Genomic DNA, 15,959 nt, shown 5'->3' on the forward strand with positions numbered 1-15,959 from the left:
CTCGAGACCCTCTTGCCTGACAATGAGTGCATCAGCCAATATATATCCTGTTCCAGAATCTGGAGGGCTTAGGTCATGTCCACAAAATGTGGAGCATGTCCCCTTTGGAATTACAGCCTCAAACACTGGAGAGAGTGACTTTTTAATCAAAATGGGGTTGGGTCTAATCTTCCCACCTGTGAATACAGTGGTTGCCAGAGCTGTAACCCACCTTTGTGAGTACCTCTTCTACCTCATTTACTGTAAATTGTATTGTACTAACATACTACACCATCTGAGGGTCTCGATTGTTCCTTTGTGTTTTTCAAATATGCTGTGATGGAGGCTGTGACCTCACTCCAGCTGTGAATCTATCCAAAGAGGTGCATTCCATGGATAGTGGAGCAACATGATGGTTCACAGCCTCGGTTACACCACACACCTGGGATCAGGGGGCTTACCAGATGCACAAGGGAGGGTTTTCAATTTAATAAAGGAAACAGCAGGCTTGTAACGATACCTGCTCTGTGTATGTACTTCTAGTTTAAAACCTTGGGATGCTGTCAGGTTTGCTATAAGGAGCGCTGTAAATTTTAGCCCATTGAGACTACTGACCAACTTGCTTTAACATCAAATAAACTATATGAACACAAACTGACAGCTCTTCCCTAATGCAGTGAAACTCCATAGAGTGAAAACACTACGCAATCAAGTTCAATTTATAACAGGACATGCCAGAATAACTTATCACTACACTAGTGGCAGCATAGTTCTCATTGTTAAATGACAAGGTAACTTTAAATAAAAATTCAGCAGACAGAGGTCAGGCAAGACCCATAAACAGATTTTCACCAGGCTAGTCATAACTAATTATAAAACTGTTGGAATAACCTTGAGACTAACTCTTATCAAGCTCTAACTGGCTTTTCTTAGAAAGCATGGATCTCAAAGTCCACAGCGTGAACTCGCTGACCCTGGTCTCCCGAAGCACAGCACACCAGCAGCCAATTAGGGAAGCCTGAGAGACCATTTACCCAGTGAGATTCTCCTGATCTTTAGTACAGAGTCTACAGCCAAATTCCATGTTGTTTTTGACTAATGCGTAAAATGTTGAACTCAGAGCTCTGCAGGCTTGAGATGATTTAGATGCAACAGTGTTCCCATAAATACTGTTCTGATCACCCAAATTACGTTTTATAAATTGTAACTCCACGACTGAAGAGAAAAAAAAATCCTTACAGAACGCATGAATGAATTACAAGCATTTTAGCAACTGTTCCTGTTTTTGTTCTTTGAGTACTTGCGCTGGTAGACAGCTAGTGAGGAAGTGGTGGTTAAAAGGGTTTGCTGTTTTCTTATATAAATGAAACCATAAGACAAACCTGAGTATTTTAATTGGGATGCTAATGTTTGTTTACTGTTTCCTGAGCCAATCACACAGGCAGAAAAAAAAGACTCTGGGGCCTTACAGTCCATCAAATGGTGTACTCTTCATGGTTGCACTGAAGCTGCTAAGCCTGGCAAATCATAGAGTTGCAACACCTACTACCTGTGCACTTAAAATACCCAACTACTCATGAAGAAGTATGTTAGTATATTCACTAACAATCGGTAAACCTTAAGTGGGAAAACAGTGCAACTAAGATCTACCGAGCACTAAATACAGTATGTAACATGTTGCGTAAATAGCACAATTCGCATTACATACACATCACCCGCACTGCTGGCATAACCTGTGTAAGGACCTGTACACACTGCTGCGCTTGCGCTGTGTTTTTAAAATCGCATGCGATTTTTTAATCACAAAGCCTTTATGAAAACAGAAAAAAAAAAAATCGCATCACACCAGTGTGTACAGGTCTTTGCGATTTTCATGATTTTCAAAAGACCTTGCGATTAAATAAATGCATGCAATTTTAAAAGCGCAGCAGTGTGTACAGGCCCTTACGTAAGTAGCATAACAATGTGTGTGCACAACTGACATTGTTACACTATTTACAAAACACAGGTTGACTAATGTGCATTATATACTTTACATAAAGCCGGGTACACCTTGCAATCTGTGCACATAAGAGATTGTTCTATAAATATACCCCATGGGCTCTACTGTATTGTAGGAATTCTGGGAAATGTAGTTCTTTTTCTTACTTGCTGTGTCCTGATTGAAAAGAAAGTCAATTGTACTGTAATACCAAGCACACTTGGACCATGATCACTTCTGATTGCTGTAAGAATTTGTCTTGTTCACTTTTGGGTATTTAGCCTATATACACAAGCAACAAAAGGGAAGTTCTTGAGCTCTGTCTAGTATAGGTGAGGGGTAGAGAGGCATACTTAGCTCATAAGTCTTGCTATACAGTAACTATAAGATACCACGGCTCTGCAGGAGAAGCACTATGTCACTAATAGGACACCTGTCTCCTCAAGAAGAGATGCCAATTTGGATGCCGTGGGAACTGGAGACCTCAACTATATTTCTAGCACAATACACACTAGAATAGGGACACAGAACTCAGTTTATAGAATCCAATATCTTTTCTCTTCCTTCCAATTCAGCTTGTTCACCTCCACCAGTACAGCCTTTGGTGACGTTCTTAATCACCTCTAATCACAGAGAATTAGTACACTTGTCTGGCCTCTCACCGCCTTTCTGGCAAACAGTTCTCCTTCCTCAGCAATCCGCCATTCCTGTCTCACAGGTGCAGATTAGAAGCCAACACAGCTGAAGAATGTTGATGAGCTTCATACCAAAACTGCAGACTTATATTTGATTTATCTCACAAAAGTAATAGCAATGAAAAAAATCTTTATCATATCAAACACCGCTTGTAGGAAAGACAGTAGAAAAATTGGTCTTTCCATACGCTAGATTTAAAAAAAAACAAGATCTCTTTGCAGGCCGAGAAGTACATACTGCTAAGTTTGCAAGGAAGAAATTATTTTGATATTATTTAAATATTGTGCTAAGTGAATGCCTAGAGTTCCTGTAGACACCTCCCCCAGCTTTTGGGTTGGAGCAGAGGGTGAGATGGAAGTGCCCGCAACTAGACACCTGTCACACACACCGTGTATGATGATATTGATAAGGAGACAGGAGGGGAAAGCTGTGAAGGACTTCACAAAGTTATCTTGCAGGTGGTATATTGTGAGGGTGAACAGAAAGGCAGCTTGCTCACAGCTCCAATGAAAGTGTTTGGGGGACCTGCACGGGGTTTTATAAGTAGTAATATTTTTTCCTCTCACTTTTCTCACAGGATAGTCAGCGCTGTACATAGTAATTATGCATCCTCATATTCTCAGGAAATCAGATGTTTTTAGATTTGTCTTCTCTGAATATGTCGTGGGATGGAGCCTCTCAGGCTGACTGTGGGAGTTGTTCCATACGGTTTGGGTTGCGTGTTAGAAGGGGGTGTATCATATGTTATATGTGGCTCCTTTGAGTTGTTAGCTTTGCTTGCAGGCATGATGTAGATGTACAGTTGATGATGTACAGTTCTAGTAGCTCCTCCACTTTATTGAAAAGCTTTGAAAGTCTGCAGACAGAACTTAAAATGGATTCTGTTTTACCGATGAGCAAGTGGAGAGTTTGCAGGATTGGGAGATCTGTGAGCAGCAGGAATGATTGGCCAGGAGTATATCAGCAGCACTGTGAAACGGTGGGTTGTTGGTAATGCTATGAATAGGGCTATTGCAGCAATCCTGACATCAGGATACAAATGCGCAAATTTGACTATGTGGTATAAAGACCGTGTGTGTGTGTGTGTGTGTGTGTGTGTGTGTGTGTGTGTGTGTGTGTGTGTGTGTGTATATTCAGGATCTTCTCAAAAAATTAGCATATTGTGATAAAGTTCATTATTTTCTGTAATGTACTGATAAACATTAGACTTTCATATATTTTAGATTCAAATACACACAACTGAAGTAGTTCAAGCCTTTTATTGTTTTAATATTGATGATTTTGGCATACAGCTCGTGAAAACCCAAAATTCCTATCTCACAAAATTAGCATATTTCATCCGACCAATAAAAGAAAGGTGTTTTTAAAACAAAAAAAAGTCAACCTTCAAATAATTATGTTCAGTTATGCACTCAATACTTGGTCAGGAATCCTTTTGCAGAAATGACTGCTTCAATGCGGCGTGGCATGGAGGCAATCAGCCTGTGGCACTGCTCAGGTGTTATGGAGGCCCAGGATGCTTCGATAGCGGCCTTAAGCTCATCCAGAGTGTTGGGTCTTGCGTCTCTCAACTTTCTCTTCACAATATCCCACAGATTCTCTATGGGGTTCAGGTCAGGAGAGTTGGCAGGCCAATTGAGCACAGTAATATCATGGTCAGTAAACCATTTACCAGTGGTTTTGGCACTGTGAGCAGGTGCCAGGTCGTGCTGAAAAATGAAATCTTCATCTCCATAAAGCTTTTCAGAAGATGAAAGCATGAAGTGCTCCAAAATCTCCTGATAGCTAGCTGCATTGACCTTGCCCTTGATAAAACACAGTGGACCAACACCAGCAGCTGACATGGCACCCCAGACCATCACTGACTGTGGGTACTTGACACTGGACTTCAGGCATTTTGGCATTTCCCTCTCCCCAGTCTTCCTCCAGACTCTGGCACCTTGATTTTCGAATGACATGTAAAAGTTGCTTTCATCCGAAAGAAGTACTTTGGACCACTGAGCAACAGTCCAGTGCTGCTTCTCTGTAGCCCAGATCAGGCGCTTCTGCCGCTGTTTCTGGTTCAAAAGTGGGTTCATGCTTCCATCTGCTGAAAAGCTTCATGGAGATGAAGATTTCATTTTTCAGCACAACCTGGCACCTGCTCACAGTGCCAAAACCACTGGTAAATGGTTTACTGACCATGGTATTACTGTGCTCAATTGGCCTGCCAACTCTCCTGACCTGAACCCCATAGAGAATCTGTGGGATATTGTGAAGAGAAAGTTGAGAGACGCAAGACCCAACACTCTGGATGAGCTTAAGGCCGCTATCGAAGCACCCTGGGCCTCCATAACACCTGAGTAATGCCACAGGCTGACTGCCGCCATGCTACGCCGCATTGAAGGAGTCATTTCTGCAAAAGGATTCCCAACCAAGTATTGAGTGCATAACTGAACATAATTATTTGAAGGTTGACTTTTTTTGTTTTAAAAACACTTTTCTTTTATTGGTTGAATGAAATATGCTAATTTTTTGAGATAGGAATTTGGGGTTTTCATGAGCTGTATGCCAAAATCATCAATATTAAAACAATAAAAGGCTTGAACTACTTCAGTTGTGTGTATTTGAATCTAAAATATATGAAAGTCTAATGTTTATCAGTACATTACAGAAAATAATGAACTTTATTGTGTGTATATATATATATATATATAATCATACCTAACATCTCACCACTGCAATGTAGCACACCATAGGGCTCTTTTACACTTTGGGCTTGTTCACATCTAGGTCGTTTTAAGATTTTTTTAAAAGCGCCAGCGATTTTGAAAATCGCCCTAAAAGTGCTTGTGCAATGATTCCCTATGAGAGTGTTCACATCTGAGCGGTTCATTTCCGATCCGCTCAGCAAAGCGCTGCCTGTACCATTTTCTGAGCGTTTTTGCTCAATGGAAAGTATAGGGAAATCACAAAGCGCTTGAAAAATCACTTTGTATAGCAGTTTCCCCAGCACTTTCATGAATAAATACATTGTATTTATGTCCGGGTGAAAGAGTTTAGTTCCTGACTGACGTCAGGAAGTGAAAAAACAAACTCGCTCTGCAAAAGCACCTAGAAAAGCGCTTTAAAAAAAAATCATAGCGTGCAGTGGAGTGTCAGGCGGTAAAAAAAAAAAAAAAAAAAAAAAAAAAAAAAAAAAATCGCTGGCGTGAGCTATTTCGAATGTGAACAAAGCCTTACACACACACACACCCCTAAACTTTGCTGCTTCCTCGGACTCAACCACTATTTTGTAGCTATACAGTATAATGAAACCAAATGGCAGCATTATTAACTACAGACATGTCAGTGGCTGACTGTCACAATGTAGGGGAAGAACATTTAATGTCTGATGGGCGGCTGCTGCCCACTCTTGTCCCTGCTGCCGCCAGTCCTGATTCCCTCCAGTATCATTAACCTTTTCGGGACCGGCCACCTACCCCCCCCCCCTTAAGGACCAGGCATTTTGCGCGGGAGGGGGGTGCGCGCATTTGGGGGGTAAGGCGGCCGGATCCCGTCTGTGGCTGCCTGGATTTGTGTCCCCCCATGGTGGCCTGGGCCCCCCCTTCTGCCAGCAGCCTTCACTTACCTTCCAGGCTCCAGCGATGAGCCGCACGGGACCCTCTTCTCCAGCCGGCATCTCCGTTCTGTCTGACGATCAGTTCTGGGTCGCGGCTTGATGACGTCATCAAGCCGGGACCCGGCGCTGACGTCAGACGGAGCGGAGATGCCGGCCAGAGCAGAGGGGGGTGCCGATCGTCGCTGGAACGGCAGGGAGGTGAGTGGATCCTCTTCTTTCCCCCTCTGCCACCGCAGCTGTCAAACTGATCACTACGATCCGACGGCGATCGTAGTGATCATGTGATCAGCAGCCATACGCGATGGCTGCTGATCACTCGGGGGAGATGTCGGCTGTCATATGACAGCTTAATCTCCCCCTCCGAGTGCGCACGATCGCGTCGGGAGCGGAAACTGCGGGCCGGCGTAGATCCTACGCCGTATCAGGCTAGAACAGCCACAAGTGCGGCGTAGGATCTCATAGAGGCGGTCCCGAAAAGGTTAAGATACCAGCCAGTTCCCTAGGAACAGTTCAAAGCACCCGACACTGGTAGTCACACCACTGTCAGCTGTTTGTATGAATGAGCCCTTACTAGAGGAGATAGGAGAAAGTAAGCATGCTCACATTTTGCATAGAATTTAGAACACATTTTATTTTCTCATGCTTTTTTAAACAAGATGGAACAGAATTAAAGCAATGATTGTTTCAAGGAACTAGGTGTGTTGAGTTATTCCCCCACTCCCAATTTGTTCAGGTGCAAGTGTCTACATTTACCACACCACATCCACTGTCGTCTCTGACAAGCACTGAGCCAGGTGACTGTCCATGTCAAGCTGTGTGAACCTGAACAAAGGGGGAAAAAAATCATGTATTATTTGACACCTCAACCGCTTATACATACAGTCAGTTGCATAACACATATGTTACAAAGAGTGTGAACTGCAATGGATATTAAACATATACTTTAATACAAAGCCTGCATGCAGTCAGGTAGACTAGATCAGTTACAATGCAGCACTGAACAGGCCCATAGAATTTCATGGACAGTGAGTTGACATGCAATGTGCATGTGTTCTGCAGTGTGTCCTGCAATGTAATGGATCTCTGTGAACTAGGCCAAAAACTCTGTACTTTATCCAGTTTGGCCTATCTGGACAAACTTACTTGTCCAGATAGGCTCTGCTGCTGCTGCCGCCGCCGCATGGTGCGCGCGATCGGGCGCGCGCCCGCCGCTAGCCCCCCGATCAGTGAATGGGAATATAATTCCCATTCACCAATCTAACTTCCCTGCAGAAAAACCTATGCTTTCTATTGAGAGAGCGTGGTATTTCTGCCCCCAGGAAACTTCTCCGTCTTCTGTTAGTTCCTGGATGTGAGATCGTTCGCATCCAGGACTTTGACTGTGGCCATCTTGTGGCCAAATAGTAAACTGCAACCACATACATTTTTCATTAAACAATTATATTATTTTACATTTAAAATTAGCTGTTTCCCTCCCACACCAAAAATTACCCACATACATTTTTTATTAAAAAAAAAATACAATAAAAACAAACAAACAAAAACATAAATAGTTACCCAAGGGTCTGAACTTTTTAAATATGCATGTCAAGAGAGTATGTTATTATATTAATGCGTATTATTATGTAATTATAAACTTATAAATAGTGATGGACGCAAATTGAAAAAATGTACCTTTATTTCTAAATAAAATATTGGCGCCATAAATTGTGATAGGGACATCATTTAAATGGTGTAATAACCGGGACAGATGGGCAAATAAAATACATGAGTTTTAATTACGGTAGCGTATATTCATTTCAAACTATAATGGCCAAAAACTGAGGAATAATGAATTTTTTTCATTTCTTTCTTAATCTTCCTGTTAAAATGGATTTAGAAAAAAATAATTCTTAGCGAAATGTACCACCCAAAGAAAGCCTAATTAGTAGAGGAAAAAACAAGATATAGATCAATTAATTGTGATAAGTAGCAATAAAGTTATTGGCGAATAAATAGGAGGTGAACGTTGCTCGGATGCATGAGGTTTTCGACACTGCGGTGCTGAACCGGTTAAAGTGTTGTGAATTAGTCCAGGAAAATTATCAGGATCATTCAAGTGAGTTGAGTTTGTTTGACTTTTTTCTACAGCCATGAGACAAAGCAGTCCAAACTGAAGATCAATGTCTTCACATGATATGATTTAAGATGATCTATTGCAGGGGTGTCCAAACATTTTAGGCCAAATGCCATATCGCTGTTCTTGAGAGTGCTAAGGGGCCAAACTAGCAAAATTAAACACAATTTTTGCTGATGCCGATTGTCATTAGGTACACTATGTCTATGCCAAATAAAACATTTCCATGGAAAATAACCCATATACCGCATGCAGTTAGCACAGTGGCAGCTGCTAATCAGTGGCTGTTACTGGCATGGTGGCGGCTGCTAATCAGTGGCTGCTATTGCTACAGTGGCGGATGATAACCTACAGGGGAAGGCAGAGTGGTGAGACAAGATGACGCCTGCATTCCGTATTGCATCTACGGCCTGCGGGCCGCACTGAATTAGCAACTATAGAGAGCTTTGGGGGCCATCAAAAAAGGCTTGGTATTTGGCCCCCTTGTTGGACTCACTAGCTATGGCAGGGCATGGAAGGAATCTGAATACAGACATGTAAAGGTAAGTGTGGAGACGCCCAGAGGGTTGGTCCCTTCTCTTGTTGCTTTTCCCTCCAGCTCTGACTTGAGCTGTTACTGAGGGAATCTTTGTTGATTGTGGTGGGGGATTTCGTCTGTATATATTATGTTGCCGCACTGTTACTCCTGACAAAGCCCATTTTAGGGTGAAACGTAGTTAGCACAGCACTGGAAATAATTAGCACCTAATCTTTTTTTGATTCCTGCTATATATATATATATATATATATATATATATATATATATATATGTTTTATATACCTTCTGGTGATGGTTTGAGCAGAGAGATTGTGAACAGTTATATGTTTGACTATGAAACTACACAGCTCTTTATCCTTTGAGTGATGCAAACCCATGCCATTCCTCCCTCCTATTGCACGACTTTGCATATGTACTTGTAAACTTGCCAGGGCTTTATGTGCCCAGTGGTAGTTTAGAGGTGCCCTGCTTTGGTGTATTAGCTCTCCATCTGGTCTGAGTTGGTACCACTATAAACATACCAGTAGGGATAGCTACACCCTATTTAGCTGTACTAGTGGGGGGGGGGGGGGAGAGGGGAGAGGGGGAGTCAGCAAAGACCCGCTCTGGGGATATATGCTCATCCTCCAGCCTCATGTACGCTGTGGGCTCCCTTGCCGTATTTCGGGCCACTCTGTTCTTCTACAATCTTCTCTGGTAATGTGTCCATTTGCCGTCATGCACTGCGCATGCCCCCCCCCCCCCCCCCATCACACTCCTGTTGCTTGAAAATTCAGAGATTTACCTCGAAAATCTGAATACCATGGAATTTCTACACCTATCACAACACTCGGATGCTACATTGTTTTGCAGAGTTTTGTGATTGGTCTAAAATTTTCACCGCATTCCGATTTCCAATGAAAATTACTGCAGCTTGTGATTGGTCAAATGTTTTCAAGCTCTGTGATTGGGCTAGAATTTCCGAGTTGCGGTATTTCAGCAGAATACCGCTATCAGTTTACCGCTGCAGTATGCCCATTTCCAATCGGAAACTTGAAAAATCGGTATTCTGCATACATTTTCCGACCATCCCTAAATCTGCCTATATAATTGTATGGCCAGTTCATTTATAATACCAACACACTGAGTTGCAAGGTGCATAGTATGAACACACCCTAACTGACCATCAGTCCGTTGTTGATACCCAGTATAAAATTCACGATATTCAAATAGACTTCATTTTTCTCCTCCTCCAGAAGAAATATTTTATATCTGTCAGATTTGACATTTCTTTCAGAAAAGTGGTATCCTCAAAGAATCATTCACATTTCTTTAAAGTGAATGGGAACCCATTTATAAATAAAAAAGTCAGATACTCACCTAAGGAGAGTGAGGCTTTTGGTCCCATAGAGCATTCCCTCTCCTCTCCTGGTCCCCACTGTTGCGCTGGCTCGGTAGCAGGATTCGACCGTTTTGGTCAAATGCCGCTGTTCCCCCGCCAAAGGGAGGCTTCGGAAATGCTTCGGGAGCCCAAGTACTCCCAAAGACGGGCCGCTCTACACTGCGCACGCGCGAGCGCCCTCTATGCCTATGACTTCGGAAGTCTTCGGCTCCCCGCGATGGGGGATTGGAACGGGGGAGCCAGCACAGCACCGAGGGCACCGGGAGAGGAGAGGGAAGGCTCATAAGGACCCGAGCCTTCCCTCTCCTTAGGTGAGTATCTGACTTTTTTTTTTTTTTTTTTTACTTAATCCTGGATTCCCATTAGCTTTAAAGATTTTTTTTTTTTACCATTGTAAAGACATTTGATTATTAGAGTCTTCTAACATCTTCCCATGTATAGCCAACACTGTCCTCCTAGAAAAATGCAGCTCTTGTCCACAGAACCAAACCCTACTTTACAATGCAGGTTACACAATTAAATTTTTTGTACTGATTGCTATGGGCAGGGCTGTATTCAGAACTTTGCTCCAGTTTATAGCCAATATGTTAAGTCACCCAGACATAACAACATACTTACTGTTTGGGGAACTGCATCAGGCATATGGGACAGTTCTCTAATGATCCAGCCACATCTACTACTTTGTTGACACTTTCTTGCACCTCCGGTAATCTGCTAGTACTCGAGGAAGCCCTTTCTTCTCCATTGTCCTCCATTTCAACATTACTGCACTCTGGCAGCTCTTCACCATGCAGATCTACTTGCCTGGGTTCCTCTCGAGTGTTGTTATTTTTTGCTGATGACACAGTAGACCACAACTTAAAAGTCTGTTGTGAAGGTTCTCTAACATTCTTTGTGGAGCACTTCTGTGACTCATGGGTTTCTTGAATAATTTTTTTGAGTCCCTTTTTGGAGGCTTGCGATTCTCTGGCACTAAGCACTGAACCTTTCTGTGTACTTCGGGGTACACTGATGCACTTTGTGGAACTTTTCTGTATGACATGTGGTTCTTTAACGCTTGTTGCACCACTCTTCTGTACAGCTAAGGGTTCTTTGAAGCTTTTAGTGGTTTGGTTCTGCAAACTTAGGAGTACTCCAAGATCCTGTCTGGAATTTTTATTGCAGACCTGGTTGTTCTCTCTTGAATTTGCTGCCAGCAGTCCACTTTCCAAGTTTTCAGTGGTGTTTGGAGGCTGAGGACTCTGTATTGTGGCTGTAGGTGAGATGGTTTCTGCCAACATTTGACTCTTCTGACAGTTTTCGGCACCCAAACCAGTTGCAGGATTCTCTTGTGCCGCATTACAAGAACGAGAAGAAGGGAATGGAAACCACTGAAAACTCTCTTGTCCAACTGAAAACAGCTCTGCAGCAGATGGTTTCTCTACTTTACTGCCAGCCTGAAAGCAAAAAAGAAATTATAATCATGATTTGCAAGGTGGTAACGTTCACACGTTTTTATTATTAGGAATAAAATAGGCCAGATAATTCCTTCAGAAATAACACTGAAATGCGATGTGGCGTTATAGTATAAATATTAAATACTTTCCCACATTTAAATCAGGTCATCCTGATCCATTGAACAAGAGCTTTTCATATTTGCCACCTGTAATTAGCAGGGCAAAATTCAAATAAGAGTGGTCAGTTAGGGCCCTTTTCCACCTGCAGTCGCTAGCGTTCACGCTGAACGCTAGCGATTGCTGAATCGCAAAACCGGCGATTCCCCGACGTTCGCGGCCGCGATTTTGCTATGCTATGCACTGCATAGCAAAATCGCGGCAAATATCGCTCCGCCGCGCGTTCGCGTTCCCGTCAAAAGCAAATCGCGGTAGTGGAAATGACCTACCGCGATTCCTATGTTAAAAAGCAAACCGTAGCGATTGTAAAATCGCTATCGGTTTGCGTTTTTGCGATTCAGCCAGCGCAAACGCGCTGGTGGAAAAGGGCCTTTAGATGCAAATAATTTCGATTTTGATTCTGGGAGTGGTCAAGTTAGTAGATCCTGTTAATCTGTGGGAGGTAGGAGGCAGTGGCAACAAGCCCTTCAGATATCTGGGGCCTAGATCTTATACAGATTTGAATGTTAGCATGCTAATTTTGAAGATGAATCTTTATGGGTAGCCAGTGGAGTGATGAAAAGATTGGCGTTTTGTGGCAATGGTGGGATTGGCTTGTAAAAAAAAAGCCTTGCAGCAGCATTCTGTACTAGCTGCAGGCGGTGTAGGTCTTTATTTGGAAAGCCTACATAGAGGGTATTGCAATATAGCCATGATGTAAAAAAAAGGCATGAACTAGGGTTACAAGATCCTGAACGAATGAGGTGCTTAATTTGTGCAATGTTCCTTAAGTAAAAAAAAAAAAAGGAATGTTTCACATCATTTAGGGCCAGTTTCCACTACTGCGAATCTGCATGCGTTTTCTGTATGCAGATTCGCACAAGCAATAGAAGTGGATGGGCCCGCTTCCACTTCTCCGCTATTCTTTGCGGTTTGTTGTGCAGAAAAAAATCTGCACGGCAGACCCATCAGAATTTGCACGCGATTCGCCGGTAATGTAATTAATAGGAAACCCACAAGCATTTTAGTCTTGCGGTTTTCCATGCATTTCCACGTGCGTTTTCGCATAAAAACCCACGTCAAAGCTTACTGGCATTGACATGGGTAAAAATCGCATAGCGCAAACCGCAAGTGAATCCACGTTAAAATATGCATACAAACGTGAACGAATCCGCAACCGCATGCGGGTTTGTTGACGCGTTTTTCGCAATGGAATTGCGACGCAGTAGTGGAAACGGGCCCTTACTGCTAGGCACTGACCTGTGATGACAAGAACTGCAGTTTCGTCAGATCACCCCGCTGCAGTTCCTGGCTGGGTTATTGCTCTGGTTAAATTCACCTAACTGCTCAAACTCGTGCTTGTCCACCTGTTTCTCGATTTATAGCAACCCCCTCCACCAAACTGTGGGCCAGCTGCTAACGATGCAACAGTGTCCTCAGCAATTATAAAATAAATTAGCTGGATAACGTATTGTACGGAAGAAGCTATGTGTCTTGCCCCTCACATACAGAGCATCAGCTGCATATGTAACAGACAGCAGCATGGACAAGATGGATTAGGGTCATTCAACCCTCCAAGTCTGCCAGCAGTCTGTGGCATAACCTACCCATCCCCCCCTCCCCCCCCAAAAAAAAAAAAAATCTCTGCCAACACTCTGTAGACCACACCCAATTTCTGATGGTATTCTTTGGTTCTTCAACCATTCCAGCAAGTCAGTGGTTAGCACTTGTAACGTTGGAGATACACTATTGGGAGCACTTCAAAGCTGTGGACACACTGTGGGAATGGGGAAGGGGAAGTGGAAGATAGATTACATTGTGGGCCAAAAAGCTGCACAAAGTATGAGGGAGAGGACTCTGAAGCTAGAACATTACGGAGGTACGGTAACATTGCCATGCTTCATTGCATGTGACCACACCACACCTGAATACAAAAAACTAAATCAAGGCATCCCACAGTTATCCTAAGTAATTTACAACAATCAGATAGGGGATGGAAGCCTGTAGCAGATGTGCAGACCTGGAGACACAAGCCCAGTGATCTCACCACAGAGGCCACAATGGAGACAAAGATTATTCATTTTAACTGTAGCATATATCAAAAAGATTGGCTGGCCCTTTTCTTTGGCAGGGACTAATAGTATATTAAAGTAGAATTATCACTTTAATGTGATGTTGGGTGGGGTTGCAAATAAGTATAGCAGGAAACATTATTTAAAATAACCACTTTCATAAGACAAAGGGACATGTTGCAGTCACTTTATCAGTGTTCTATTGTGAGCTCAGCTAGACCACATCGTTGTGTAATGCCACTTATGAAAAAGCATAACCATTAGAACTGACATAACATACTGCATGGCTCAACTCACACAGATAAGCTAACTTTAATAGCCATTCCTTATGACTTCAGTTGCATTACATCCAAATCCTTGCTCCAAAAATGTGAATTGTGTAAAGCCTATCTCCATACACCTTCTGATACATTAGCGTAGCAGTCAGTGCCCAAATTCTACCTTTTCGGCGGAAATAAAGCAGAGCCCTGTTTTAAAGAGATCATAGGCGTTACCCAAGCCCAGCCTGGATTAGGTGCAGGCCATTGACACCCTGTCATACCAAAATGTAGAGAGGGTTGCTGAAAAGTCTGAATTGTTGATTGCAGTATTATGTTTACACAAAGGCTGGATTCACAGTGGTCAGTTGCATAATGCACAAGTTATAATAAGTGTAAACTGAAATTATTATTATTATTGATTTATAAAGCACCAACATATTCTGTGGCGCTGTACAAAGTAAGAAACAAACATGGGGTACATAATAGAGGAAAATGGTATACATCAATATACAAAATGCAGAATTGGTGACATAATACAGAATTGGTAATTAGTGACAAAAGTAGCATGATAAATAAAATCTAGAGTGAATTCCAAGACACAAAAGAGAAAGAGATGGAGACAGAACCTGTAATGAGAGAAAGGGCCCCTGGGGGGTACTTGCCTTGGATCCGATTAAGGCTTCCCCCGTCCTCCCATAGTGGTCTCTCTAGGCCGCTCTGAACGGCGGCCATGTAAATATTTACCTTCCCCGTCTCCAGCACAGGCGCAGTAGCAGCTCTCGGCTCGGATCAGGCAGAACTAGCCGATCCCAGTCATGTCTGCTCTACTGCGCAGGGGCAAGTCGCATGCGCCGTAGAATGGACCCGACTGGGATCGGCTATTTTCGCCTTATCCGAAAGCCGCTACTGCATCTGCACTGGAGCCGAGGAGGGTAAATATTGCGCTACAGCCAGCCACAGCCTGACAAATTGTCGGCTGTGGCTTACGAGGGGCCCAGCGAGACCACCCTGGTACTGAGGAGGATGGGGGAAGCCTCAATCTAATCCAGAGGCCCCCCCCCCCCCGATGTAAGCACCCCCCCCCCAATGTAAGCACCCCCCCCCCCCCCCAATGTAAGCACCCCCCAGGGTCCCTTTTTTCAGTACAGGTTCTCTTTATAGTACTCAGTTGCTGTGCAGAAAAATTCTGCATGTCAACTTACTGCCCATATAATCCTATGGGGCTGTTCACAGTAATGGATCGCGTTATTCTAACTTCCTGCATGCAGGCTTTGAATTAAAGTCTATGTCCAGTCTCAGTTGCAGTTCACAGTCATTTTAACAAGTGTGTTATGCAACTGGCCACTGTGGATCCAGCCTTAATGCAAAGCCTGCATGCAGCGAGCTAGAATAACGCAATCGGTTACAATGCAGCACTGTGAACAACCCCATAGAATTGTATGGGCAGTGAGTTGACATGCAGCGTTATTCTGCAACACAACTGAGCACTGTGAACTAGCCCTAAGAGCCTGCGCACACTGAGCTGATTTGTTAATGTGTATCAGTGTGCAATATGCAGGGACATCAGACGGTGCATGGATAGCATTGTCTGACAGGCACACCTCTGCACTGCACAACAGTGCACTTCTGCATGCTTTCCTGTGTGCAACACAGTGCTGTCCCATTCAGTACAATTGAATGGGGTCAGTGTTGCAATGCAGAGCAATGTTCAGATATCTATACTGCACAGAAATTAGCGAGTGT

General features: G+C 43.3%; 1 protein-coding gene across 4 annotated transcripts in view; it reads right to left on the reverse strand.

Moving 5' to 3' along the window:
- Positions 1-6,861: 6,861 nt before the first annotated feature.
- The window catches only part of FAAP20 (FA core complex associated protein 20), a 51,484-nt gene continuing 42,386 nt past the window's right edge, over positions 6,862-15,959 (reverse strand). For all 4 annotated transcript variants that reach the window (XM_068242773.1, XM_068242774.1, XM_068242776.1 and 1 more), the window contains exons 4-5: positions 10,911-11,728; positions 6,862-7,079 (exon numbers count right to left, since the gene is read on the reverse strand). In XM_068242773.1, coding sequence (XP_068098874.1) covers positions 7,007-7,079; positions 10,911-11,728 — 891 coding nt within the window. In that variant the 3' untranslated portion in view covers positions 6,862-7,006. The remainder of the gene's footprint in view (positions 7,080-10,910; positions 11,729-15,959) is intronic.

This window comes from Hyperolius riggenbachi, chromosome 6 (genome assembly GCF_040937935.1).
Source record: "Hyperolius riggenbachi isolate aHypRig1 chromosome 6, aHypRig1.pri, whole genome shotgun sequence".
NCBI lineage: Eukaryota > Metazoa > Chordata > Amphibia > Anura > Hyperoliidae > Hyperolius > Hyperolius riggenbachi.